Source organism: Ceratina calcarata, unplaced genomic scaffold, assembly GCF_001652005.2.
Source record: "Ceratina calcarata isolate Rehan_Ccalc_2016 unplaced genomic scaffold, ASM165200v1 scaffold53, whole genome shotgun sequence".
NCBI lineage: Eukaryota > Metazoa > Arthropoda > Insecta > Hymenoptera > Apidae > Ceratina > Ceratina calcarata.
The window spans coordinates 228,137-255,682 of NW_017176451.1; the positions used below are offsets into that span (position 1 = coordinate 228,137).

At 39.6% G+C, this 27,546-nt stretch overlaps 5 protein-coding genes across 7 annotated transcripts in view; 4 read left to right on the top strand and 1 right to left on the bottom strand.

The window, feature by feature from the left end:
• The window catches only part of LOC108628600 (aquaporin AQPAn.G), an 8,776-nt gene extending 3,458 nt beyond the window's left edge, over positions 1 to 5,318 (top strand). The window contains exons 1-5 of one of the 3 annotated variants that reach the window (XM_026816619.1): positions 2,493 to 2,634; positions 2,764 to 3,021; positions 3,554 to 3,838; positions 4,088 to 4,297; positions 4,670 to 5,012. In XM_026816619.1, coding sequence (XP_026672420.1) covers positions 2,764 to 3,021; positions 3,554 to 3,838; positions 4,088 to 4,297; positions 4,670 to 4,711 — 795 coding nt within the window. In that variant the 5' untranslated portion in view covers positions 2,493 to 2,634 and the 3' untranslated portion in view covers positions 4,712 to 5,012. Of the gene's footprint in view, positions 1 to 2,492; positions 2,635 to 2,763; positions 3,022 to 3,553; positions 3,839 to 4,087; positions 4,298 to 4,526 lie in introns of those variants that run through there. The other 2 variants (XM_018030638.2, XM_018030637.2) reach the window with 2 other exon arrangements.
• LOC108628599 (uncharacterized) lies at positions 5,319 to 11,859 on the bottom strand. The gene is made up of 2 exons (XM_018030635.2): positions 11,228 to 11,859; positions 5,319 to 10,342 (listed from the first exon to the last, which is right to left on the bottom strand). The coding sequence occupies exons 1-2, from the start codon at positions 11,378 to 11,380 to the stop codon at positions 6,803 to 6,805; spliced, it is 3,693 nt and encodes a 1,230-aa protein (XP_017886124.1). The 5' UTR covers positions 11,381 to 11,859; the 3' UTR covers positions 5,319 to 6,802.
• Positions 11,860 to 12,253: 394 nt separating this feature from the next.
• Positions 12,254 to 16,149, top strand: LOC108628552 (sodium/potassium-transporting ATPase subunit alpha). The gene is made up of 9 exons (XM_026816602.1): positions 12,254 to 12,475; positions 12,615 to 12,927; positions 13,154 to 13,282; positions 13,383 to 13,789; positions 13,975 to 14,244; positions 14,324 to 14,638; positions 14,708 to 15,122; positions 15,203 to 15,491; positions 15,548 to 16,149. Exons 1-9 carry the CDS (start codon positions 12,254 to 12,256, stop codon positions 16,116 to 16,118), a joined length of 2,931 nt encoding a protein of 976 aa, XP_026672403.1. The 3' UTR covers positions 16,119 to 16,149.
• Positions 16,150 to 16,392: 243 nt separating this feature from the next.
• Positions 16,393 to 19,396, top strand: Cpap3-b (cuticular protein analogous to peritrophins 3-B). The gene is made up of 4 exons (XM_018030547.2): positions 16,393 to 16,557; positions 17,996 to 18,316; positions 18,581 to 18,977; positions 19,170 to 19,396. The coding sequence occupies exons 1-4, from the start codon at positions 16,518 to 16,520 to the stop codon at positions 19,288 to 19,290; spliced, it is 879 nt and encodes a 292-aa protein (XP_017886036.1). The 5' UTR covers positions 16,393 to 16,517; the 3' UTR covers positions 19,291 to 19,396.
• Positions 19,397 to 20,183: 787 nt separating this feature from the next.
• On the top strand, positions 20,184 to 22,853 carry LOC108628570 (protein obstructor-E). The gene is made up of 5 exons (XM_018030573.2): positions 20,184 to 20,375; positions 21,396 to 21,590; positions 22,015 to 22,199; positions 22,318 to 22,550; positions 22,671 to 22,853. The coding sequence occupies exons 1-5, from the start codon at positions 20,324 to 20,326 to the stop codon at positions 22,705 to 22,707; spliced, it is 702 nt and encodes a 233-aa protein (XP_017886062.1). The 5' UTR covers positions 20,184 to 20,323; the 3' UTR covers positions 22,708 to 22,853.
• The last annotated feature ends 4,693 nt before the right edge of the window (positions 22,854 to 27,546 follow it).

Below are 27,546 nucleotides of genomic sequence, written 5' to 3' on the forward strand. Positions count from 1 at the left end.
GAAATGTCGAATTTATCCCAAAAAATTGGAGCTTGTTATTAGTAGCGAAAGAAATAGGTATGAATCTGAACACAAAATTGGCAGAGCAGACGTAAATTGATATATTATTCTAGGATATTAAAACTGTTTTTCTGTCACAATATTTTGATATCCTTGAGCTTAAAAAGAATGTGTTCATGTTTTTTTCTCAGTTTAAGTACAAAAGTAATTGCGTAGTAACGCTAATTGCGAATTCCGCGAATCTAAACTGAAAAATTGGAATGCATCGCGCTCGGACGAGAGAACATGATCTCGCGGCGTGACATCATCGGAAAAAATCGAACACCCCCGTACAGACACCGAGCTAGATCGGGCTTGAACGACATCTTTAATGACACCCGTGTTCGTGCGATTCACCTACCAGATGCCTGACTCGATGAACATTTTACGTCCAATAATTTATTTGCACGAACCATGGTTAACTGTTTCAGATCACATCGAACGTGTACAAGCCGAATAAACACGAAGGCGATCAAAATAAACAAATTTTTAATGCGATTCTGACATTCGTGTATCCATCTGTACCCTCGTTGACGTTCTTCATCAATTTACGTAAAATGATTGCTGAAATTCACTGAAAATATCTAGTTGACGCGAGATAGTTTAATGATTTCGATTTCTACGTGACTTGTGAGTTCATCTGAACATTCGTTAGCATGAGCGTAGATAAAATAATAATTGACGCGCGAACCCGTTAACGTAAACACGTACTCATTCATTGTCACGTCTGTTTTCTTTAAACATCATTCGCGGCGCAGGTTCATTAACATCGTAATTGCGGAAAACTTAGAAAAAGAACAATACTATTAATTTTCATATAACAAGGTAAAAATCGAAACGAGTATCGTACACTATAAAGTTTCGCACGTTATTGCGATAGTTGAATGAACAAATACAAACATTCTCAATGCATTATTCAGAACATCGTGTGCGAAAATCTCATTCCTTCTCCATTATTCATTTTTTAATCCCACTTAAAAATATTAATGGAAGAAGAGACATATTACATTTTTAGGTACCATCCCCGTGTCAGAAATAATTGGAAAACTGAACTTGTTCACTCAGACAGTGTAGAATTCTTTTAACGAACAGCTCAAGGCTTCTGACATAATACTGTACGTATTTCATTATCGCGAAGAAAGACGGGGACGTGGAAAAAGCAACGATTAGGTACGTGACGAGACCCTCGTAGTTCGTCGAGCTCGCGCACACAGATGATCTCATCCGAATTAAATCCATCATTGAATCAGGCGAATATGGTCTTTCGTGCGATTCGTACATAAACTCAACGACAGTTTCTCAATCTACCTCATCTCTAGCATTATTGTCCTTCTGTTACACGGCTGAGTCCCATTCATCGTTAACCGTTACACCGCGAAACTCGGACGAAGATTTGATTAGAAAATGGGACCGTGATAAACTGAGCCTGAGGTGGGATGAAAATTAAGAAAGAGTAGGAAATGATCGACCTACACTACTATGGAACTGAGTATTACTAAGTACATCTGTCACCGTAATATCATTAAATTTGCTTCGACTTTGACGTAATAGAATTGATGATGCGCAATGTGAAATTCAGTTTTTACAACGTAAGATTTAGCCAGTGTCCTTTAAAATTGTCTTAGATATTTTACCATAAAATATGTTTCACAGTGTTAAATTAGAAATTAAATGAGAATTCATATTTATTTTTAGTCAAAATGAAACTAGACAATATTCAATCTTGTATGTTGTACCACCTACACGTCTACTTTGCATAGCAAATTTGAAGTTAACTATGTAATTATAATAGTCTTAAAAACGTTAGCGTCTAGATAATAACTGAAGAAGTGAAATCTGACGGGATGACACGGCGGCGTGGGTGACGATTAGGGCGAAGAGTAAACGATTAAGTATATAATTCTAGACGGTGATCAGTCGCGATAGTCGAGGATATGACGATCTGCATGCGTAATACAACCTGGATGCGTCGTCCCTCGTTAACCTAACGTTTCGTTTCTCCGGCGTGCGTAATTTGTAACTGCGAATCGCGCACGCGGTCGTGTACTCGTGCAAGCACGTGCACATGTGTTGTATGTACTCGCGTCCTCGATCTCAATCTATGATGCGAATCGACGGAACTGCTAAACGATCGGCCGGTTTCATTTTCAAAGTGGTTGATAAACGATGGATTAGAAACGGTCTCATCCTTTCGAGTATTAACGATCATCTAACTCGATAAAATTTCTTCCTCGTTAGCATTGCACTATCCAATTATGCATTAGTACGTATAATAGTAATGCATAATTATGCATTTTTATATACATGCATTTAGCTTTACCCTAAATTGAGATATTATTCGTAAAGCCATACTGATTCATTCGGAACCTTTGATGTTATTGCCTTCTTTTTGTGAACAACTCTAGCAGATTAAAATATTCTACGCTTTTTATGCTCTCCGCGCAGTTTCGTCAAACTCGTCTACCTTTAACGGGATCATTAACGGCGTTAGGTAAGGAGCCACCCTTTGGAATCCGTTCGCTCGCCGAGAGTAAGACAAGGACTGTCGGTCGAACAAACGGGGAATAGTAGACACGACGAAATTATGCGAAAAAAGTAGGCATTACTGTTTATGGTTGTAAACATGATCGACTGACTCAGACCCCCGATATCCCGTTCTCTTTTATTATCTCAAAACGTCCTATCGTCACGAGTCGACTTAAAATTGGACGATCCGTTTCGCAGATGTCGAGCTTGAAGGAGGCTTTGGGAGCCGGTGAACTCACAGATAAGAAGTCTGGTCTTTATCGAGCGCTGGTCGCGGAATTTCTCGGCACGTTGCTTTTGAACTTCTTCGGCTGCGGATCGGTCGTTACCGGGAACGTCGTTGCCATAAGCTTGGCGTTCGGTTTGACTGTGGCTGCTGCGATTCAAGGAATAGGGCACGTTTCCGGTGGCCACGTCAATCCCGCTGTCACGTTCGGGTTAATGGTGATTGGCAAGGTGAGACAAAGATCTTATAATTTATCTTAGTGACCTTACACGCTATGAATCGTGGAACTAGTTTAACCATAAGAAGGCGGCTATTAACGTTAACTTGTATTGTACCGTTAAACCGTTGTTCTCTTTGTCGTTAGCCAACGTTCTCCTTTTTTTTATAAATAGTACAGTTCACCACATCGATTCCTTTTTTGCTAACAATGTCCAAGTAATAAAGTTAATAGCAGTGTTAGCTCTTTCCATTAATCATCGTAGTGGAAAATTCAAACGTTATGCAACAAAACTGACGGGACTGAGTATTATTGACTTAAGTGCAATTAAATGTATGCTACTATATAATACACACCCTGAAACGCGTGATTAAGTGATCAGACAGTTACCAATAATATTCGCCAGTAATTTATTCAGCTTGTTCAACGATGAGGCATGATTTCAAGAAAATTCATTCACAGTGATGCATCTAATGAATGCAAGATATGATCGTGAGACAGGTTAATGTAGTTGCACCTGCCTCATCCTTTATTTTGTTTTACAGGTGCCAATTATTAGGGGCCTGTTATACGTTTTATTACAATGCGTGGGTGCGATAGCGGGCTCTGGTATATTGAGGGCCCTTTCTCCAGACAGAATGGAAACAGCCCTAGGCGTTGTGTCTCTCTCCCCAGGAGTTACACCGGTCCAAGGCTTCGGGATAGAATTTTTCCTCGCCTTTGTACTGGTTCTGGTCGTATGCGGTGCATGCGACGCAGCTAAACCAGAGAGCAAAGGAATTGCTCCCCTTATAATCGGACTTTCCGTTTCGATCGGACACATAGTCGGCGTAAGATGAATACCCGTTATATTCTTTTCCACTCGATATTTTTATTTTTCAGTAATTTCGTGGTATTCTAATAATTTTATTATATTGAGCAAAATTCTAATTTTTTTAAAAACAGAGTACCAAGCATCTAATACTTATAACATAAATGGAACTGTAATGCTTTCTGTCTATTCTATAAGATTATAAATTCTTATCTTTATTTTGAATTTTTTTAACACGTAGAGAATATAGGATTATTCGTTCCTTTAGGTGCCGAGAACTGGCGCAGGAATGAATCCGGCTCGATCGTTCGGAAGCGCCGTTGTGATGAGTTCATTTAATGATCACTGGGTGTACTGGGTCGGTCCGATCCTCGGTGGGATGGCAGCTGGATTAATTTACGCGTTCGTAATTGGCCCCGCGAAGGAAACAGAAAATTCCAACAGGGCGTACACTGCTGCCGCGACTGACGAGAAGGAGGTAGAGTAATAAGTTTAAAAAAGTCAGATATAAAAGATCTTTACGAAAACAGTTCCTAACACGCACAATTTTATTAAAACGTGTGTCCCTTTCTCCAAATAAATAATTCGATAAACGCAAAATTCTCGTTGGAGAATCTTTCTACGTTCTAATATCTTGCGTAAGAGCGATTGATAAACGCTGTTCTACTTTTCTCGTTTAAATTTTCAATCTCGTCTCTGTCCCACAGAAGTTCGAGTACATAGACAGTGGACGCGGTGGCCTTTGAGAAACGGCGATACGAAGAAAGATTCGAATACGGGAAATTTACAATTTTTCTAACATGATAAAACGGTGAAGCAATCGAAAGCATTAGAAGTGTTATTTTTCCAGCTACAGAGTCTTACCGCTAAGAAGAAAGGCAACCCCGCTTGATGTTCTCAATCGCTGCTAATCATCTAATTTTCAACTGTCGAACTTCATCCGTAAAACTGTTCATAACTATTTTTGTAAATTCACTATTTGAAAAAGAGGTTTTATAAAAGGAGTGTAAGAAGTCAAACATTTATTAAAATGAAAATTTCATGACAAACGTTTTGATACAAATTTTCTAATTGCTAAGTTAAAATATTGAAAAGAAAGAGAAATACATATTTCTTCGTAAAAAGGGATGCCGAATTCGTTTTAAGAACATTGAATCACTAAAACGGAACTTTGATAGAATTTTGGTAGAAAATAAGGAAATGCATTTAAGCTTATATTTAAAAATCTTTTAAAGAGAAATTACGCGAAAAGTGGATTAAAATCGGCATCTCTGAATAGAAACTGTCGTAAACCAAAGATCGATTCTGCCGAACTGAAATTATGTAGCGTCGACACCATCTGCCAACTTAATGCAGCCTATTCATACAGTTGCACTTGTATTTGCAATTGATAAGTTATTAGAACTACATTATATGATAAACAAAAAAAGCAATTCACGCATTACTTAGCTTTCAGTATAGAGAATCATATTTAACGTCAATATAAATTATTCCACGTATTAATGTTCGATTATTTTATTTATCTCAACACAATTTATCTTAACTCAGGATACAATTTATACAAGTAATTCTTCTACATAGTACGTAAGAATGTAACATGCAGTATGTATAATTTATAAATTCGGGTGACAACGTGCTTTCAATATTTAATTCATATTTATACAATATTAATTTATTGGTGAACTGCCAGTAAAACAATCGTTCATTACCATATTTTATTGTATATTCATCGTATTTTGATGTAATTCTTTTTTTTATTGGTTGTATGTAATAACACGTATGCCTATGTATATGTGCTGAATTCAATTTTGAAAAATAAAATATAAATGTTTTATATAAAATTACTGTAGAGACATGAATTATTATCATCTTCGAATGATGTGCGCGGTAAGAATATTTCAATAACATAATCAACATCTTCTCCAATTTTACATTTACATAACACATTGTATTTTATGTAGACCTTTAAATGGTCATAGAACAACATGTAGTTCGTATATCATTTTTTATACGAATATCGATTAAATATTACAGTAAATTTAATTTTCATGAAAATACTATAAGTGTTCCCAACATCGAAGATGTTACTAAATAACAATCTAAAAACGTGTGCAGCATCAAGGAGCATTTGTTCATAAAATGAAAATGATAAAGATTTCAATTGTTTCAGACTTCTATATGATATTCTAGACTAACTAGACTGCCAACATAGTGTACGTTGCTTATATATCCATATATGCTAATATATGTTGATCTTCAATCTTCAAAGCTGTTTTATATGGCTAAATGTAAACAACATACTCTACTATGTTCGCAATCTGAATCTGGTATATTATATACAAGCCTGTGTTTTACATGAAGTACTATATAACTTAATGAGCACTGCTAATTGTGTGATGTATATAACTATATACAATATACACACGCGTCTTATGTTTGGTAAGAAAGTGCGTATGCACGTAGAATGTAATAGATGAAATCATTTTGAAACTTCGTTTCACAACGTACACATAAATATTAGACAAGGAGGCACACCTACAGCAAATTTCAATCTAGAACTTCCATCCCACTTGTATTGTATTTATATTTTATTTGCAGCATCCTTATACGTTGATGCAAAAAGGTTTTTGTATTAAACGTTTTTCTTTATATGAAAATGTTCATTACTAGGCACTAACTTATGTTTTTCTGACTTTAATAGCTAATATTGTAGGTATGTACAACGGTTATACTTGTCGTACAGAAAAAGACTAAAGTAGGAAGTGTCTTGATCTAAGATAAAAGAATATCTTAAACGTTATGTTATAATTAACTAACCTATCCGATAAAACGACTGTAGTGGCTATGCATACAGAAAATCATCGAGAACGATTACCGAATTTGTAAAATTGATTAAAATTAGAGCTTACTGATGTTAAAATAAGGCTTTACTCCGATATCAACGTGTTTGTTATATCTTTGTCAATACCTTTCAATCAAAATTTCAACCTTCCATTTGTTGAAGCTTATCCTCAAGACTATCCTGACTGTCGTTGGTATCGTTCAAAGTAATCGTGTGATTCGCGTGATCAAGTTCTACTATCACGGAATCAGACAACTGATTTTTTTGTACTCCTAGTACATTATCCGATGGTTCAAATATATCCCCCGATTCTGAAAGTTCTTGCTCCAAATTGAGACTTGTACTTTCTTCGGATTGGTCCATCAGTTCTTGTACTTCAGCGGGTACAGGTTCAACTTTTCTGTCAGATTCCTGGTCATTCACTATGTCTAGCGTGTTGTCCAATTTTAGACTAATTTCTTCATCCGCAGAACCAGTTTCGTCAGTTTCAACTTTTGTTGGAAAATCTTCGACGTTCGATGGGCCGGCTTTCGGCTTGTCACTGCACGTTTTCTGAGGAGTTTCTACGATGGATATTTGAGTAAGATTACTCAGGACCGATTCTTGCATTTTGACTACGGAATCGGCTGAGTCTAATATATTGCACAATTCTCGATTCATTTCTTCAACCTCCGATGCTTCCTCCGCTTTTACAACGATGATCTTTTTATTCGAGTAAACTTTCGAACTGGTTACAATTGGTTTACCTTCTCTCCTAATGATAGTAGGCGCTGTTACTGTTGCTATTACCCCCGTTGTCGCTGCTACAGCTGGTGTTGCTACTACCGATGTTATTACCGGTACCGTTGTTGTTGTTCCTATCGTTGTTGTTGCTATCGTTGTTGTTGCTATTGTTGTTGGTGCTATCGTAATTGATGCTGGTACCGTCGTTATAGTAGTTGATGCCATACAACTTTCTATGTTCTCAGATTCTGTTTCAACTTCTGTTTTGATTTCTGTTTTGATTTCAGTTTCAGAAGCTTCCTTTTCTTTTTTTGATTCCAATAAAATTTGAACACTCTCTATTCCTGTAGTCGCGAGAGTCGTCGTGGTAGATATAGGCGTACTTGCAGGTGTCGACAAAGAAGCTACCGTCGTTTCGGTATCATTGTACTCTTGCTCTTCGTCATACATGCTCTGCTTCTTTTTCACGAACACTCTCTTCAACGGTAACTGCTGTTCATCGTCAGATTCATCGTGACGTTCCGGAGACATTTCCTCGATGGTAGGTTCGTATTCTTGTTGTTGCTGTTTGCGAGCTTCCAATTCTTCTATCTTCAGACGTTGTTGCTCCACTCGTTTTTCCAGCTGTTCCAACTTCTCTTTAGTTTCTCGATCTCCTACTGCCGTTGACGCGGGCTTTTGCGTAGTAGTCACAGTTGTTTTCGTTCCTAAAGACGATGCGCTCGGCGTGGACTGCGACGTCTTCAATTCGAATTTAGGAGTTTCGTTTAATACAGTATCGCTGCTCTTTATTGTAGCACCAGATGGTTGTTTTACATCCGTTGTGGCTGATTGCAGCACTGCTTGAACCAAGCTTTGATGTTTGTCGATGGGTTTCTTTACAACGACTCGTTTTACGACGTTGCCAGTTGGTAGTTTGGCCAATTCCGCCGGGTCTATTATTGTGCCATCGGGGTTCATGATCACCTCTCTCGTAGTATCTCCTTGACGAATGATTCGACGAACGATTACTCTCTTCGTTACTTTGTGACCTGTATTAGTCTGAGTGGTACTAGTTCCAGCGTCGCCGTCCTCTTTCGCCGGAACCGTAGTAGCCGTCGTATCGGTGGTACCACCAGGCTTTCTCACCACGATTCTCTTTATAACTTTGACGGTGTTTACAGTCTTCGGTGTACTGGTTACTACGGTACTTTCAGGTTTCTCTTCCTTCTGAACCTGATTCTGAGTACTCTGCTGTAGTTTCGTCTGATTCGTCGGCGCATGCGATTCTTTATTTTGTTCCTGAACATTCTGATGTTTCAATGGAATCTTATGTTCTTTGAATACAGACGCCACGATTTTTTGTACTTGTGCTTCCGTTTCGTCCACGCGGGAAGACTTCGGCGTTTCATCGTTCTGTTTCGACTGCGAAGATTTTATATTCGATTGAGACTGGTTGCTAATAGAGGTTTGTTTCAGCTTCGCATCTTGTACATCTTTACGTGGAATAGGCATCAAAGTTTTGATCGTCTTTTTAACCATGTTCCCATCCTTGCGCCGTACGTATACAACTTGTTCTTTCTGGCTGTCCTGCTCTTCTTTCTCCAATACTTCCTGCTCTTCCTCGCTCTCCGACGGTTTAACCGGCTTAGGAAGCTTCCTGACGATATATGCAGGCGGTGTGTAATCATCGTCTCCATCGGAGTATTGCTCTTCTTCCTCTTCTTCGTCTGAATCTATGTCCAGTTTGCTTTTATTGTCTGGTGGCAATCCATCCGGTCCCATTTTCTCGCCTGCCTCGATATGTTGCTTTATGTGCGTGACGTAATCCGCTCTGTTTCTGCAAGATTCTTGACAAACGTCGCATGTTAATCCCATACCCGTGCGTTTCGTGTGCGTTAGCTGATGCACCTCCAGGCTCTCCTTCCGTTTAAATGCTTTACCGCAGTCTTCACAAACATGACGTTTCTCCACGGAATGCGTTCGCATGTGTCTGGTCAGATGATGGGAAAGCAGGAATGACCGAGGGCACAGTTTGCAGAGATACGGTCGATGCCCGGCGTGCGACGTTAAATGTCGAGCTAGCTTTGTACTTGTGCGGAATGCTTCCTTACAGTACTCACAAACGAACGTTTTGTCCTCGCTGTGCAGCATCTCGTGACGTTCCAAGCCTTGTTTATACGTGAAACATTTATTGCAAATGTTACATTGATACGGTTTTTCCTTTTTGTGCATCGTCTCATCGTGTTTCTCCAAGTCCTCCGCTGTGAAGAATTCCCGATCGCAATGTTGACAAGCATAATTCAATTCTTCTCTGTGTACCTTCTCATGTCGTTGCAACAAATTCGCTCGCGAGAATTGTTTCTTACAGATGGGACACGAGTACGGTTTCTCTTCAGCGTGCGTGATTGCGTGTTTCTGCAGATCGTATTTAGAGAAGAACATTCGCTCGCATTCCGTGCATTTGAAACTGCGATCTCGATGAGCTCGAGATATGTGCAGAGCGAGAGCTTGCCGCAACGGGAAAGTGCGTTCGCACTGATCGCACGCGTGCACTCGAATTTCACCTGGTTCCAATTTTCGGTCCTCTTTACCACTGGTTGCTTCTTGATCGTTCTCGCTACCAGCATCTTGTTCTTCTTCGTAATAATCACGTTGCTCCTCCGCTTGTCTGTCCCTTTCTTTCTCGCGATCCCTTTCTCTTTCCCTCTCACGGGTTTCTCTTCTGTCTCTGTCGTTATCGACGCGAGGCTTTTTGGCTCCCTCGTTTGGGGACCTCTGTTCTAAAGGTCGTTTGTTGTTTATATCCGGAGGATCGCACGGTATCGGTGGAAATGGTCGCGGTAGAATTCCGGATAACGGGTAAGCCCTCAATGCTTCGTCCGCTTTCTTGCATTGGAGCTTGAATCTATAAGATCTATCCAGATTCCAACGGCACATGTTGCATATCATCTGCGGCATCCCATCGGCTGCATACACCTTAAGAGTAATAACAAAATATATTTAAATTTGATATATCACAATATGCAAAGGTAATTAATGTTCAAAAATTTCATAAACACATAAAAGACTATTTAAAAAATTAATAATAGTAATAGTAATAATAACAATAACAATAACAACAACAATAATAATAATAATAATAATAATAATAATAATAATAATTATAATAATAATACTAAAAATACGAAAAAAGTACGAAAAACAAATTACTCGAAAAGTACAAATGGTGATTACTGATTGATAAATAATAGTGAGTAATGATAGTTTACGAATCTATGAATAGTGTACGATAATCGATAACATGCATAGTCGTTCCCTCGCAAAAATCTATTCTGTCGAGGAGAGACAGTAGATGATAACACAGCTTTAGATATTACTTGGAAAACACTTATCTTCTTTATAAATATTGATGGTAGAGGGTACGACTATTTGAAAATGAGGCAAAATTACATTTTACAATCACAGCGCTCGTTAAAGTTATCGGCGATGCATGACTGCATTCTATCGATTCGATTTTATCGATGATCTATATTAAACTTCGAAACATTAATGTATTGTTTGTTTACAACTATAATTAAATTTTTAGTTGTTATTTTAATAATCGAAGTACGATAGTGTTCGTCTCTGTCGGTAAATAAGACAGCTGCGTTATCCAAGACCATGTCATTCACTGACCGTTCGATAAAAAATATCACCGATGACAACAAATAGTTCAACAGAGCCCGTTCATACTCGATGAAACGAATGAGTAAAGTGTGGAAAATAAGGACGACGACAAAAAGCATGTTACTCCCGAACATGGGACAAATAGAGAATGAATAAGTGACCGTCGATTCTGCGCTGAAAGAAAATAGTAATTACCTCGATGGCGACGCACGAAATGATCTTTAGGGTAAGCGGAATCTGGAGTGGTTTACTATGATCCCTCTCGTAGATGAAATGAAGCGGTTCGGATTCCGTCAAGCAGAATCGACAAACTCGCTTGGATCGGAGCGACGCCGGCCTATTCTCCATGTTTTTCTCGACTACCGTCCGTTCAGAGCACCTACAAAAGCACACACTCACACGTTCTTGACACCCAGTTCTCTAAACGCGTCCCGTATTCATATAATGACGCACCGCGCGTCTAAACGCGATCAAAACGGATAATTCGATCGTAATTTGCAATTCGTTCATTAATCGCAACCCGAAGAAACGACGCCGAGCGTCGGTAAGCGTCGTGTCACAGCAGAAAAACGAGCGGGACGAGGTACACACCGCTATGGCGCTATTATGGCGGTCCGAGACTCGACTCGATTTCTCTGCGTGGCGTCTTTCAGGTTCTCATCCTCGTACAAGTTCGGCCTTTGCACATCAGCGCCACGTTCGTCGGAACGTTCCTGCGGTAAAGCAGAGTAACTCCGCTGGTATACGTTTACTTTCGATCCATTCCACATTTTTTATTACGCACATTGTATTACGTTTATAATTATTGGATATACATCATTTGAAGAAAGATTAGGATCAAACAAGAATGAATTATACAAAATATCACACGTTTAGGCATCATTTTTCTCATTGTACAATATAAATTATTATAATAAATAAAGTAAGATTTTCAGTGTTTTCTACGTTTATTTTTCATTTTCAAGACCCTAAATTCCATAATAAATCTGTTTCCTGTTGATTACGAATATTCAATAATAATACAGGGTAAGATTAAGACACGTTACGTTACTGTAAATTCATCTTACGATATCTCGATATAATATTTTAGTATCGAGTAAACCTTTTGGTTATTTCGCATTTTTATTACATTTTAATTTTAACAAAAGTTAGCGCGGGCGTTTCAATTGGAAAATGCTGCAATTTTTCCGTAGGCACAGAAGCCTACGCGCTGCCGTTAATATGGAATCTTTGCGCCGCGATATCGAAACGGACGTTCACCTCCAGGCGCCACAAGATTTACTGCAAACTTTGCAAACTGACGCCAACCACGGTTTATCCACGACCGCTGCACGCGATCTCTTAAACAAACATGGTTTGAATGCACTAACGCCTCCGAGAGTGACTTCCAGCGTTCTGAAATTCTTACAACGATGTTTCGGTGGATTCTCTTTCCTCATATGGGTATGAATATGAAAATTGAATGGATGAAATCACAAGTCTTTTCTTGCGAATTGCGTTTGCAAAGACGTGTTCAAACGCCTCGCGTAATTAAATCGGTTTCGAGCGACGCGCGTAATGAACGAAAATAAAAATTCCTCAGGTGGGCGCGGTATTGTGCTTTTGCAATTACTTGTTGGAACGCGGGGCTTACGGCAAGGGGTCGAACGAGCATTTGGGCCTCGGAGTGGTGCTTGTCGCTCTGACTTTAATTACAGCAATGTTCAGCCACTATCAGGAGTCGAAAAGTTCGCGGATCATGGAATCATTCCAGCAGATGTTGCCGCCGAAAGCGAAAGTCCTTAGGGACGGCGAGAAAAAGGAGTTGTGTGTTGCTGAAGTGGTCGTCGGGGACATTGTCCTTTTGGAAACCGGTGACCGAGTACCTGCTGACATTAGGATTCTGGAATGTCAAGGTAAATTCGTATCGTCGTAGGTGCAATCGTAACTTTCTTATTTCTCAACGAAAAAGATTCTCTTCGTCAACCGACGAGATATCGCGATGATTTTAATGTAAACAAAATTTACAGAATCGTGCAGTATTCGTAAAATCTTTCAAAGTTCGATCGCAATTCTATTTCTCTAATTGCATTTAGAAAAATAAGAATCCGGGTCAATAACTGCGGTCTAATTATCGTTAAGGCCTCAAGGTTGACAATGCCTCTATTACCGGCGAATCGATCCCGCTTTTGAGAACAGCGAACGTACAGCTAGAAAGCGGACTGATGGAAGCTAAAAATATGGTTTTCTTCTCGACTGATATAGTGGAAGGTAATGGACAAGGGAACGATTTCCTACCAGTTCACTTTGCAAGCGTTTCCCACAATTTCCCAATATCTCCCGTACCGTTTTTTAGAAGTTTCGTTAACAGGCACTGGGAAAGGAGTCGTGGTCGCTTGCGGCAACGATACAGTTATGGGAAGAGTCGCTAAATTAACGGCGAAGCTGGCACCGAGACCGACGCCGCTTTCGCGCGAGATCCAACGGTTCATGAAATTGATATCGTGCTGGGCAATTTTTCTGGGCATACTATTTTTCTCTCTCTCCGCCGCGATGGGGTACAGTTGGATCACTTCGACGACGTTTCTAATTGGCATCATAGTCGCGAACGTTCCGGAGGGACTGGTGGCCACCATGACCGTCAGCCTCACTGTAACGGCTAAGAGAATGGCGAGCAAAAATTGCTTGGTGAAGCATCTGGAAGCCATTGAGACGCTCGGATGCACCGCTGTTATTTGCAGTGACAAAACAGGAACACTTACGCAAAATAAAATGACCGTAAGCCAACTGAATCATTCGTTTCTTGTTTACGGTTTTAAAGTGTTAAATTGCGTATAAGAATAAGGACTGCTTATTTAAATTCCATGGAAATTTCTCTATTTTATTATTCCGCGGTGTTCTTTTATCACAATACTTTCCGCAAATCGGTAGTTGCAAAATCGGTTTCGCTGTTTGCCGCTCAGGTTCGACACATGTGGTACGACGGTAAATTGCACGAGGTAATGGCCTCTGACACGTGGCGAAAATACGTTAAGAATCCTGGATTCCATAACTTGGCTAGAGTGGCCTGCCTTTGCAATCGAGCCGAATGGGCGACTTTACCTCCGAACGTACCTAAACCACCTTTGAATAAGAGACAGATTCTGGGAGATGCTTCCGACGCTGCTTTGTTAAAATGCATGGAAGTTCTTGTTAGAGGCGGCACGGATGCGTACAGGAAAGCTTATACCAAGGTACCGGGGTTCATATTTATTGTTCGCTAACAATTTAACAAACTGGTAGAAACTAGAAACAATTCGATTTCGCGTTTAGGTGTTCGAAGTACCGTTCAATTCCACCGACAAGTATCAGGCAAACGTTTACCTTATTGGCAAGAAACACACTATTTTCCTAAAGGGCGCACCTGAAAGAGTTATAGATCGATGTTCGACTGTATCGTTTGGCAGCGAAACGGTGGATTTGGATGACGAGATCAGGAACGCTTACACGGAGTCTTGTTACATCCTTGCGAATAATGGCGAACGAGTGCTCGGTTTTGCCGATCTCGACCTTCCCGTGAATACTTTCCCGCCGGGTTACGTGTTTCACGAAGACCCCCCGAACTTTCCTCTTGAGAATTTGAGACTAGTAATTTTATCAGCGCTATTGTCCGATCACCACTTCGTTTCGGCTATCATTCGTATTCAACATTGCTAGATCGGATTGGTATCGATGATGGATCCACCGAGGCCAACGGTGCCGGACGCGGTTTATAATTGTCGCTGCGCCGGGATCAAGGTGATCATGGTTACCGGTGATCACCCTGACACGGCAAGGGCGATCGCCAAATACGTCGGTATCATCACTGACGATTTCCTGCACGATCAGGAGGGAAAGAAGCACTCGATCGTGGTAACAGGAATGGAGTTGCGGGATTTGGAATCGGATCAACTCGACAGTATCATAAGAGAATATCCCGAGATAGTTTTTGCTAGAACTTCGCCTGTGCAGAAGCTGCAGATCGTGGAGAGTTGTCAACGGCTTCATTTGATTACCGCAGTCACTGGTGACGGAGTCAATGACTCGCCGGCATTGAAGAAGGCAGATATCGGTATCGCCATGGGAATTGCGGGTACCGTCAAGTTTAAGGATAATCAGAAGAACATTGTTACTGTTTCCAATTAAAATTATTTTCAACTTGATTAATATTAGGATCGGATGTGTCCAGAGAAGTAGCAGACTTGATTTTGTTGAACGACGATTTTGCAACAATAATTACCGGGATCGAGGAGGGTCGAAGGTTGTTCGACAACTTAAAGTCGAGCATCGCGTACACCTTGGCTAGCAACGTCCCGGAGATAACACCCTTCTTAGCATTCATAGTACTCGGAATACCTTTACCCGTGGGCGTGATTTGCGTATTGTGCATAGATCTCGGGACGGATATGTGGCCGGCCGTTTCTCTGGCTTACGAGAAATCCGAATCGGATATCATGCTCAGGTATTCATCGCTTCGATCCATAATTCAACTAACAATTCAAATTTTGAAACTTACAGAAAACCAAGAATACCTAACATCGATCACCTGGTCAGTCGGCGATTGCTTTTCGTGTCTTACGGACAGATCGGCGTGATCGAGGCGTGCGCCGGTTTCTTTACGTATTTCGTGGTGATGGCCGAGTGCGGATTTCTACCCGACAGATTACTGAACTTGCGATCGTTGTGGGATAGCAGTTCCGTGAACGATTTGCAGGACAGCTTCGGCCAGGAATGGACGTACGAACAACGAAAGATCCTCGAATATACATGCCATACCGCTTTCTTCGTCAGTATAGTGATCGTACAGGTGGCTGACGTGATGATCTGCAAGACGAGCAGGAACTCGCTATTTCAGCAGGGTATGAGCAACTGGGTGCTTAACTTCGGCATAGTGTTCGAAATAATAGTGGCGTGCGTTGTTTGCTACGCGCCGTACATGGACGAGATCCTCAGAACATATCCACTGTTCTTCGATTGGTGGCTGCCGGGAATACCATACGCTTTTATTATTTTGATCTACGACGAACTCAGAAAATTTTGGATCAGAAAATATCCTGGTGGATGGTGGGATCGTGAAACTTGCTATTAAATACGAATAGAAACTCGAAGTTTTATTCAGTGCAATTTAAGATGATTCAAAGATGCGGTTGAATTCGACGTACCGTTAAAGGGAGATAACATCATGAAGATGCATAGACACCAAAAATATTTTCGCTACCTAAAAGTATAAAGTGATGCATCTATAGTGTAGCAGTCGTCCAACGCGAGTATGCAGAAGAGCAATAGTTCTCCTTTAATTCCACGCGGTCATCGAGTGTTGTAACCTCGCGAATGGAAAAGTGGGGGACGCATATAAGGCCTCGGGACCCTCTCGATGGGGCCCAGTAGTCTCTAGTCATCAATTCCTTCACGTTCCAAGAACCGTGACTTGATTCTGAGATAACAAGACCACTATAATTTTAACCAGTTACTCCCTACCTCCGTCGAGATGAAGGCGGAGGTGTTCTGTCTGCTAATTATCTGTCTCGGTAAGTAATTCTAACGAAAACGATGTCTTAATTCTTGTCAAAAATCTTTATCCTTACAGTAACTAATGATATCTTAACTGTAATTATTTTTATGTACACCCTTCACACAGTGAAAACAATAAAATTTTTGTATAAATGCACACTCATTATTTGAATTTGTAATGTACTTGATTAGAATGAAATTCAAAGGATAAAGGAATGCCTTGACAATAAATCATAAAGTAACATACAGCTCGACTAGTGACCTTTAGTCGCCGTATTGTTTTACTCGTTAGAATGACGATATAGATTCAACTATTCTTTCGATTGTTATCAGAATTTGTCGATTGTAAATGTGTGCACGGTATTATTATGATACGCGCAATTTACTCTTAATTCTATTTTATAAACGATTTTTAATGATCGTCTATGCTTGATCGTGCGTGAAAATATGCATGCAATATGGAAATCTCGACCCCGATTTACATACATATTGTCCGAACTATCTCATACGACTCGCATGATTCATTCATAATTTGACTGATGCATTCTACGAGGATACACGATTCCTATCTGATCACGAAAGAACTTGCGCCATCGTTCGTTATTGGGAAATCTGTTCGACCCGTGCTTCTTTATAGAAAGTTTAATTTCTCCAGCCTGCACGTGTCTATTCGTACTTTGTAGTACAATATATTCGAATTAAATAATTGTCTGCACTAATTTCTAGTGCCGTAAATGCACATTTATCAGAATTTTCAATTTGTTTAAAAACTGACTTTGCCTGATTCACGCAGCGAATTCTTGTTCGTACGGTTTTCATCTACGACTTTTGTATCAAAAGCCTGACGGTATAGAGTGTTGGAAAGTTAACAGGTCTGAGCGATTAAACGACATTTAAGTTCTGGCCGAGCAAACACATACGGGAGCTCGGGCACTTTCTCGCTTTCTTCGCGTCAGCGAGGTCGACCGGCGCGCGGAGCGGCTCTTTGACGTTGTTATACCTACCTATACGTATCCTACAAAACCGGCGTTTTATTCAGGGACGCAAGACGTCGCGCTGCCTTGAAAATACTCCCGACCAGTTGACCCTCCTCTCCTGCCATTCACTGTTTTTATTCCCTCATTTTACCTTCTCCTCTTTGTATTTTTTTTATTCAAATTCATTCGTTATTCCTGGCCGTCGACGCGAACGTATCCGCGTTCTACGATATTCACTTTATCGCCGGGGAAAAGAATAGAAATGGTATTCAATTCCATTGGATTCAAATAGCAATGAAATAGCAATGAAAACGATGGAGAAATTCTGTGCACGAGAGCACAATGTATAAGATGAAGTAAAACAATTATTCAGGTCTGGAATTGAGTATTTGGTACAAATTGTTGGGTACAGATTGTATAGAAATCTTTTTGTTAAAGTAGCAATGATATCCATCGTTATATCATTATTACATTTTAGGCGCTGTAACCGCCTTGACGAGGAAACAGGAAGCACTCGAACAAAATCGTCGGAAAGTGGCTGTACCAGCGTTACAGAAGAAGCAGCAGGCAGCAACAGAGGAGCAGGAAGAGTACGAGGACGAAGAAGTTTCGGATCAATGTCCGGAGCCCAACGGTTACTTTCCCGATGCGGAACAATGCGACAAGTACTACGACTGTCGGGATGGGAAAGCTGTCGCGAAATTATGCGCGGACGGTCTCGTGTTTAACGATTTCAGTCCTCAACACGAAAAGTGCGATCTACCGTTCGGTATCGATTGCTCCAAAAGGCCAAAATTACGTGAGTACATTGAAACTTTAATGTTTCGATGAAAACTCTTGTAATTACTAACTTTAACTATAATTTATCAAATTATAACATCAGAAACTTTTGGAGCGCTACCTTTATAACCCTCGCGTTTGATTTCACTCAATTTCGATTTCAATGAAGCGTAATAGAATAACGTTCTCGACACAACTTGTTAGAGTCTATTCGCTTCGAGATCAGGTCACAGACTATGGTAACATTTCTAATAACGATGAATAAAAATGGTATTACACACAGAGAAACCTCAACCGTCTCCGCATTGTCCCCGCATGCACGGCTACTTCGCCCACGAGGATCCTCGAATATGTAACACGTTCTACTACTGCGTCGAAGGAAAGTTCAACATGATCACGTGTCCGGATGGTCTGGTCTTTTCGGAAAAGACCGGTATCTGCAATTGGCCGGACGAGGCGCAGAAGAAGGGCTGCGGTTCCAGGGAATTGTTCAATTTCACGTGCCCGCAGGTTGACGAGTCTATCGCCGCGACGCATCCCCGATATCCCGACACCGAGGACTGCCAATACTTTTATGTTTGCGTGAACGGCGAGATACCAAGGAGGAGCGGTTGCAAATTGGGTCAAGCTTTTGACGAACGCACCGGAAAATGCGATTGGGCCAGGAAAATACCCGAATGGTGAGTTAAAGCAACGATGTTTGCTGTCATCGACTGACAGTTTTCGCTTATTAAAGCTCGCTTGTTCACCCGATAAATATAAAAAAAAGCCAAATTTCAATGCAGATTTGTCTTACTACTAAAATATTGCGTATAAAGTACAAAAATGCTATAAACGATCATATAAAAAAATGTGTTCTTATAAAATTTCAGCAAAGACTGGTACAAAGGACAACTGACGGACGAGGAATTGGATGCTTTGGAGAATCCACCAACAAGACCGAAATCTACTGGTGGACCTAGCAGACGAAAAGTCACCAAGCCACCATCATAGATTTAATGCATAAATACATAGATTTTAATACTCACTGACTTATACCACCTGGATAATAAAACGTTTTTAATATGATCATTTTTTAAATAAAAGACTTCCAAAATTATCCTCTGATTATGATTTCTAATTAAGGTGTAATTAAATAATCACAGGTATTATACTTCACATTTTCTTAGTAATACTGATACTGAGACATCTCATATTTACTCATCCATTTATTACGAGTTTATTGAAGATTACTAAAGATTATTGAAGATTACTATTGGAGATTATATCAGATCGTTGTCGTATGTGAAATTCAATTTCACGATAATATTTTCATTTAATCTGCAACATCGCGTCTATGTGTTATCATTTTGCTACTCTCGCGTTTCGGTAATGTATTCCAATCGCGTGTAAATTTCCGTGAACAAACAAAGTTTATATAAAGTCTGGAAGTTCTCGGTATTCCAAAGGAAGCGTTCCTGAAATTTGTTCTATCAAATATGCCAAGCAACTGAACACTGATTTTGTAATCATTAGTTCTGAGAAACGATTCACGATTGGCGGAAATTTTTTACGAATGAAGATCATGCGAGTTGATAGGCATAATTGCCTGTATTTCGAAACGTGTGAAGAATGCGATGATCCCTCGCAAGAATACGGTAGTATTCAATCCTTTTCGTAGAGAATACAGTGAAGGACGTCGAAGTGAGAGTAAGAGTCACGATATAAAAAACGAAAGGAAGAAGATGAACAGCGACGACCGCGAAGAGAGAAGAGAGAAAGATGGGTAAAAGCGCGTGGTCCGTTCGATCAATCTTGATTCTAGACAGTTATCCATCGATGGAAATATGGCGAAAGTGGGGAAGAAACGATGATCGTAGTGGGGACCAATCGGGTATACACCGTTCGTCACTTGCCGTAGAGCTGCAGTGTTTCGGAGACGTCGTTTCAAGGGAGAACTGAAAAATATAAATTACTCGAGTAACTCGGTGAACAGTGGCCGCGTACTAATTCGTATAATTTGTAAGAGCCGGTAAAACACATAAAGATGATCAGAGCATCCTTTGCAGTAACGATACTGACTGTGATCGCTGCCACACGTAAGTAAATCTGTATCCAAAACTCAATTTGTCCAATGGTTCTATTAATACTATTAAAGCATTTTCCATTGGATCCATATTTAATTAATTACGGCTAGTAACAAATTATTAATGAACGAAACATTGATATAATAATTTTTCAAGAACACATATATCATATGGTTGCATTCACAATTTCTCAATTGCATGATCGCATGTTTTTGAACAATATACCATTAGCTACATGTAAAACGAAAGGCTTCTACAGCTTGAACCGAAAGTAAGAAATAGTGCATGCTAATTGCGGACAGCAAAAGAAAGAAAAAAGGAACGGTTTCACTGAAACATACCCGGAACACTTTCTCTTGGTTTGCTGACACGGTTCGGGCAGCTTCTAAAATGCTACCAAATTTCCGGTATATCGTAATCGTCACGAGAAACCGGTAAAATTTCATAATTATTCAAGTATCTGAAACTTGTTAAAAAATCGTTCATGTCTCTTCCAAGTATGCGTTCCAATATGAAGGCATTCATTTCACTCGGAGAGCGTGTAAGCGACAGTTGGACTACACTTTCTAAAGCGTAAATGTCAGATCTACCGGGTTGCATAAGTATACGCGGCGGCTATCGTCCCCGCACGCTCGTACGCAGCGTGTGAAATCCATAAATTACATAAAAGAAATAAAATAATAATGAGATACGTGAAATGGAAAGAGATATCGGTCTGGTTCGACCACTTCGCACTGTTTCTCGTTTCGGTTACTTTATATGCTTCCTGAAGCGTAGCATTGATTTCCGGTACAGCGAAGGCAAAGTAACGTGGAGAAATTTAAGAAATTTGTACTAGTTTCTCTTTCGTTTTCTCAATTTTTCCAAAGTGAAACGAGAACTCTCTTGGGAACAAGATGTATTTTTCCATCACAGGATCGTAGAACTACTTTCTCGATAATTTTTTTTAACGATAACGAGTAAAACGCGGAGGAAATTTCATTGCATTGAATAATGATAGTAAACTTTCGTTTACGTGCAATTGATTTATAGATGGTGCGTTCAATTGCCCGAGCAAGGATGGACAGTACGAGGATTCGAAACAGTGTGACAAATACTATCAGTGCGTCGACGGTGTTGCCACGGAGAAGCTCTGTCCAGATGGACTTGTTTTCGATCCCCTGAATCGCAAAGTGAACAAATGCGATCACGTATTCAACGTCGACTGCGGGGACCGCCTTGAATTACGTAAGATTGACATGATTCTCAACAATTTTCGGAATCCCTTCAAATCATTTCATTTGTATCTTTCAATCCTTGACTATGTATCATATTAACTAAGTTACTGACACAGATAAATAAAGATTAGACAATTTATTTTCAAGACGATTAGAAAATTAATTTTCATTCTAAATTTATATATGTACTTATACTATTTATGAGTGACCATATTATAGTTAAGAATCGAACGTACTCTAGACCTTGAGAATTTTATCGCTTTCCACACTTCTAAAATAAAAACCCTTGTGCCGAGTGTTGCAATAAAATTGAGATCTCGGTTATCTGTGTCATTGGCGACTGCGGTTAGTGTCCTTGACATACAGTATAGGATCACGACGATGAGGAGAACGAAAGTGCTTCTTAATTCCCGTTACATTTTCAATTAAAACAGAGCCACCCCAACCTACCAAGAAGTGCCCGCGGAGGAATGGTTTCTTTGCCCATCCGGACCCATCGGTTTGCAACGTTTTTTATAATTGCATTGATGGCGAGGCAATCTCAATCACTTGTACCACCGGATTACATTTCGACGAATATAGTGGCACGTGCGTTTGGCCTGACAGCGCCGGACGAGAAGTAAGTCCTATTTTATACTCACAACAATTTTCCGGCTCTTTTAATTCTTTAGTTAACGTAACATTTTAAATATTATACTTTAATATGTTTTACAACCTTCCGTTTTTCAATTCATTAGGGATGCGGAGCGGTGGATAAAAAGTTGAAGGACGGCTTCGAGTGTCCGAAGGAGGCTGAAAGGGATACCAGAGGAATGGTCGTCGATCATCCAAAATTCGCGCACCCAGAGGATTGTCAAAAGTTCTATGTCTGCTTGAACGGCGTGACACCGCGTGAGCAAGGCTGCAGCGATGGCACTGTCTATAACGAGGAACAGCAGAGATGCGACGCGCCTGAAAATGTCCCCGGCTGGTACGTACGACTTAACAATCGTCCACTAAATTTCCTATATAATTTTCCTAGCCCAAGGTTGTCGAATAATACAATGAGAGATAAAAAATTAATTTGAAAAATTGTAATCTTTTTCCACAGTGAGGATTGGTACAAGGACGATGACAAAAAACCATGAGATATCAACTGAATTTATATGTCCCGCATCGGGATCTCGATTATCATCTCGGAATCACGTCATCCTCGTTTAGTGTGTAATCATGTGTGTGTTTAGACATTTGAATGTTCATAAATAATAAATTCTATTTTATCTTATTAATGTTACTTGTTGGTATTTGATTCTGACACCTGCCCTTTCACGTTTCTCGTTATATTGATGAATAATTGCCATAACGCGTTATTTTAGCATAAACGCGTGTAATCGTCGAACGTTTATCCCGTAGCGAACGCATGTTTTACTAACACATTTTATTTCTTCGCCGAGATATACGCGGTGAAATATGTGTGAAACGAGTTTCAGTTATCTTTCATGACCAACCAGGCGCGTCGACGGTAACTTTCTCTCCGTCATTTTGTTATTTTTTGCTCTTGAATTCGCCGACGAACGACTTTCTTGTTAATGTACTTCTTACACGCGTGATAACTGTTTATTTTCTACTGTTAATAATGGGACATGTGCTGAAAGTTAATGCAAAAGAAATCTCCCTTTAAAAACATAATTCACACTGAAGATATTATAATTTTATTCATCGGTGCTGAAATCGATAGTATTGGTAGTAATAGCAGATATAACGATAAATAAGTAATAAAATTTAATATCGGTTTTATACCTTGCTTGTACTCGTTTGCATACTTCCTAGTCTACAATAGGTTACATAGAGTACGAGTGTTACGTTCGTTGATCACACAATTCGCAGAAAAGATATCGTATAATTCATTTAAATTTTAATTGCTAGGCCTCGATGTTAATAACTGAGGTTTCATCTTATTGTATGAAAGTTAATATGAAATTATAATATGATATTATATGAAAGTTAACTGTAGACTCCTCTACAATTATACATACATATAGAGGTCTGTGAAGTTCATTCACTTATTGCACGTAACTCTTTATAAATTGCAATAAAAATGTTAATATCAGATCCGCTTTAATTAAGGACCGTCAGATGTATTTCTGTATCTCGTCACGCGTAAAAGTACTTGTAATAAACGGAGGCAAGTGGAAAGGACATCGACGCTCCGAGTGTGACCAATCCAAACTTTCGAAACTGTCTCCTGATTACATCCAGTGTTTGTGTGATTGCGTGGTATTCATTTATACGCGATTCAATCTAAACTGAAATTTCTTGCGTAAAGCTAAGATCAGTTGAATCCGGGCTTAATTGTAAGAGTACCTTAAGGTGCGGAGAATGGGATGGAGAAACTTTCCTGTTCGCTGAAGTTTAATCGCAATCAAGTCACTTACTAGGAATTCAACAAATTATCAATTTTTGATTTGAAAATTAGTGCCTATCTATATTGAATTCAATGATCTTGAAATGTCGTAGATATAACTCTGAACAATTTTTCCTTATGCATATTATCGTCAGCTTTAGTTGCAACTCAATTTTTCTAAAGAAGAAATTGGCTTTATTGTTTCTTACGTTGCTATTACTATAATTTCCGATCATTCATTATAATTGCAAAGTTAAGAAGAATTTCGTTATATTCGTTAATTGAGTGGTCCGAATAATAGATCGTTTAGGCGGGAGGTATCATAGCAATTGGGGTTGAATCGTACTTGTGAAGAACATTGGGGCACGCAGGTGGGCATACGTTAACTCGTCAGAGGACATCCGCACCATCTACACTGGGATAACATTCGTGAGACTACTCCATAGAAGTTGACCGAATGGCTGAAGTGTAATATTAGGAACACTTTGAAAGGTAAAGTTACTCCGATAACAGAACTAGCGAAGCTCCAGAAGGTCAATAGAATATGTAAATTGGCTCTCAAACGTTCTCTAGAAGCTTTCCCTCCGTTTTCATTGCGTTTTCGTACATGCAAGTGTTCTTTCGTGTTTTCTTTCGATATACTCGGTGAATATAAGCTAAGAAATAATGTAAGTTGAACACAATTTTCATAGTGTTATATTGGCTGACGGAGGAAATTAATGTAACAATATTTGAAATTAATGAAAGTGTATGTGATACAATATTTTTAATTTCATGATGTCAATCATTTTCTTTTAAAGCAAGCTTTATTTGAAAAATAAATTTAATATTTCAAACGAACTTTTGATACGCCAGTTAACACGGTAGGTTTTTGATTAACCAGCGGGAGTAAAATAAAAGGACGGGAGCAAACAATTTCGATGTCTCCAAAAATTGATTTTTCTTCGTATCGAGGAATCTCAGAGTGGTTGGTATTTTCACCGAAGTTTGCGGCGAAGTCCAGGTCCATTTTTTAGAATTAGACGGAAGGAAACGGAGTGGCCAAGTCGATCGGTAATCGATATCCACGGGAGTGCAAGTGCTCGTAAAACTGGCCAAACAACGATACGTACGGGGGAGGATTGGTTTAGCGCGCGTACACCGTTACAGGTATGCGATTACTGGGAACAGGTGAGCGATTGGCTCGATCTTTCAGGTTCCTTGCGAATCACCCCTCAATTCCCTTTTTCCCATTTACAGGATAAACTACCGGAGTGGACGCTAATCTAGACCATTCTCGCACGTTTCCCTCCCCCTTCCATGCCGCATTTAAATTTTTAGAGCTCCGGCACCGATACCCATGCTACATTTTTTAGCAGAAGCCGTTGCAGTTTCTCCGTTTCTTTCGAGTTTATGTTAACACCAGTCGGCAGACAGAGTCGGCCATAAGAAACCCTTGAAGATTGTACTATTAAAATATTTTTATAATACATCCTCATTGTGTTATTTTTTGCATGTATTTTGCCATAAAGCTATCGGACATTGCCATATTTATAATGGATATTACGGTAAAAAGAAACGTTCACGCGCAACAGACTTTTCCATGTACAGTCTTCTATCGCGACAGGTTTCATTAAAATAAAAAATTTCACGAATATTGGAAAACGTTTGTTTAACCGTTACAGCCGTGACGTCCAATCGATAAAATCGCTTAACGAAACAAAGATTCGACACGCTAAAAAATACTTTGCGTGGAAGGCAGCAGCCGGTGCGGTGCTATACATATGTATAAGTACGCGCGCGGGGCACTTGTATCGCGAATGTATTGATGGGAATGCGTTACTGCACGGTTCGGTAGAGGTGAAATAGCGAGAGCTCAAGGAATCAATCGAGCCTGAATATTTGAGGCACTTGGAATCTGTAAATAGCCGAAAATTGCGCGAGCCGTTCAAATAAACTATCCTCCGTGGAATTCTGTTCGCGCAACACTCGATTCCCTCGACTCACGTCGAGCGTCGTAAAAATACGCAAGAGTTCGGATAAAATTTATAGATGCAACACCGCTGATGCTCGTAAACTTTCGATTACGTCTCCACCGGAAAATCTGCTGCCACGGAAAGTTCGCTGATACGCTCGAATTCAGAGTAATAGTTGACGAGTTATAGGATTGCTTCAGAGCTTAAAGTAACTTTAACCATTTCTTCATTGATTTAGAGAGGGGCATATTATGTCTCAGGATTTATACACAGGCTGTTTCGTATCGGATATTACAGTCGGGCGTAAGTGGATTCCTTATGAAATAAGTAAACTGAAAACATAGAATAACGATTTTTTATTTCAAGCTTCGTTTTCGAGAAACGGAGTTTACATTCTAATTTCCTACATTTTCGATACAACCGATCAATAAAGTTATCAGATCACAGATTAGTATTTCTGGTCGTAAAAATGATCAACTGAATTGTTAGAAAAATTAAGAATGGAAAATCGTAGATTATCGACTAATCAGCGGCTACGTTTAGAGATATTATCAAGCAAAATTCATAACCGACAATATGAAGATGAATTGTCTGCGTGCACAACGCGTACCTGTTCTCGTTATTAATTCCAAAATTTTATACACATAACTGTCGTGATTGACAACATTGACACGCTACGTTCTTTATTAGGATAAAATATAGAAGGTAAATCAGTACAAAGCACCATTTGAAATTATACTTTATTGATTTTATTATAGAGACAATAAATTTTGGTTTGATAAAATACAGAAATATATGTATTCATACAATGAGCACTGCCTTATGGTAAATACATACATAAGAAATTTATTTGAATTAAAACAGTAAGCAATTGTTTATTCCAAATGGAAGTTTCTTAACTCACCTTGCATGTGATTAAAAGTACTATGAGAACTAAAGATTAGAAAAAGAATTTCTTATAATATTTTCGGGCACATTCTTCGTGACTTTTCACTCTAATTGTGAGCTCGCTTATTTGTTACGTCAGTGACGTTACTCGATCTTGTAGTTTTCGTAGGTGTTAACTCTCGTTGCGCTCGGCCCGTGCAATTTAGTGTTTCAGCGACGTATAATCGCGTTAAAAGTCTAGGGCGAACTCGAGACGAGGCGGTAATCGGTCGTTCTATCCGATAACGAGTTCCGTCCCAACTTTGCGACTGCGTGGTGACGAAGAAACATAGAACGAAGGAAACGAAACTAGCGGAGGGCACAGAATCCAGAGAATTCTTAACGAACCCCGTAACGAGTAATTGCGTTTTCATATTCGGACTCCTGTCGCATTGTTATCCTCGTTATTTAATTTGTTGTAACGACTGTCAACTGATATGTTATATTAACGTTATGTTATCATATCCGTGTTTTTCGACTTTAGATAAAAAGTATTAAAACATTCGTTGTATGTAAGTATTCCATAGAACAGAGGTATCATTAGTGATGGAAATATATAGAGTGCTCGAAATATTTATCATACCCCTATCGCTCGTCATTCGTTATGTCAAGAAGTTTATCGTCCTGTTTTATTTAATTTCTATTCATTCTCTGATTCTGCCATCAAACCCATCGAAGAAGTAAGTCTGAAAATAATCGGA

Excerpts from the sequence above, each read along its gene's own strand:
- LOC108628599 (XM_018030635.2), bottom strand. The coding sequence starts at position 11,380 with ATGGAGAATAGGCCGGCGTCGCTCCGATCCAAGCGAGTTTGTCGATTC. Across the intron at positions 10,343-11,227 it reads TTTCGTGCGTCGCCATCGAG|GTGTATGCAGCCGATGGGAT; the intron begins GTAATTACTATT and ends ATTACTCTTAAG.
- LOC108628552 (XM_026816602.1), top strand. The coding sequence starts at position 12,254 with ATGGAATCTTTGCGCCGCGATATCGAAACGGACGTTCACCTCCAGGCG. Across the intron at positions 13,283-13,382 it reads CTCGACTGATATAGTGGAAG|GCACTGGGAAAGGAGTCGTG; the intron begins GTAATGGACAAG and ends TTTCGTTAACAG. Across the intron at positions 14,245-14,323 it reads ACAGGAAAGCTTATACCAAG|GTGTTCGAAGTACCGTTCAA; the intron begins GTACCGGGGTTC and ends TTTCGCGTTTAG.
- Cpap3-b (XM_018030547.2), top strand. The coding sequence starts at position 16,518 with ATGAAGGCGGAGGTGTTCTGTCTGCTAATTATCTGTCTCG. Across the intron at positions 16,558-17,995 it reads TCTGCTAATTATCTGTCTCG|GCGCTGTAACCGCCTTGACG; the intron begins GTAAGTAATTCT and ends ATTACATTTTAG. Across the intron at positions 18,978-19,169 it reads GCCAGGAAAATACCCGAATG|CAAAGACTGGTACAAAGGAC; the intron begins GTGAGTTAAAGC and ends ATAAAATTTCAG.
- LOC108628570 (XM_018030573.2), top strand. The coding sequence starts at position 20,324 with ATGATCAGAGCATCCTTTGCAGTAACGATACTGACTGTGATCGCTGCC. Across the intron at positions 21,591-22,014 it reads CGGGGACCGCCTTGAATTAC|AGCCACCCCAACCTACCAAG; the intron begins GTAAGATTGACA and ends CAATTAAAACAG. Across the intron at positions 22,551-22,670 it reads CCTGAAAATGTCCCCGGCTG|TGAGGATTGGTACAAGGACG; the intron begins GTACGTACGACT and ends CTTTTTCCACAG.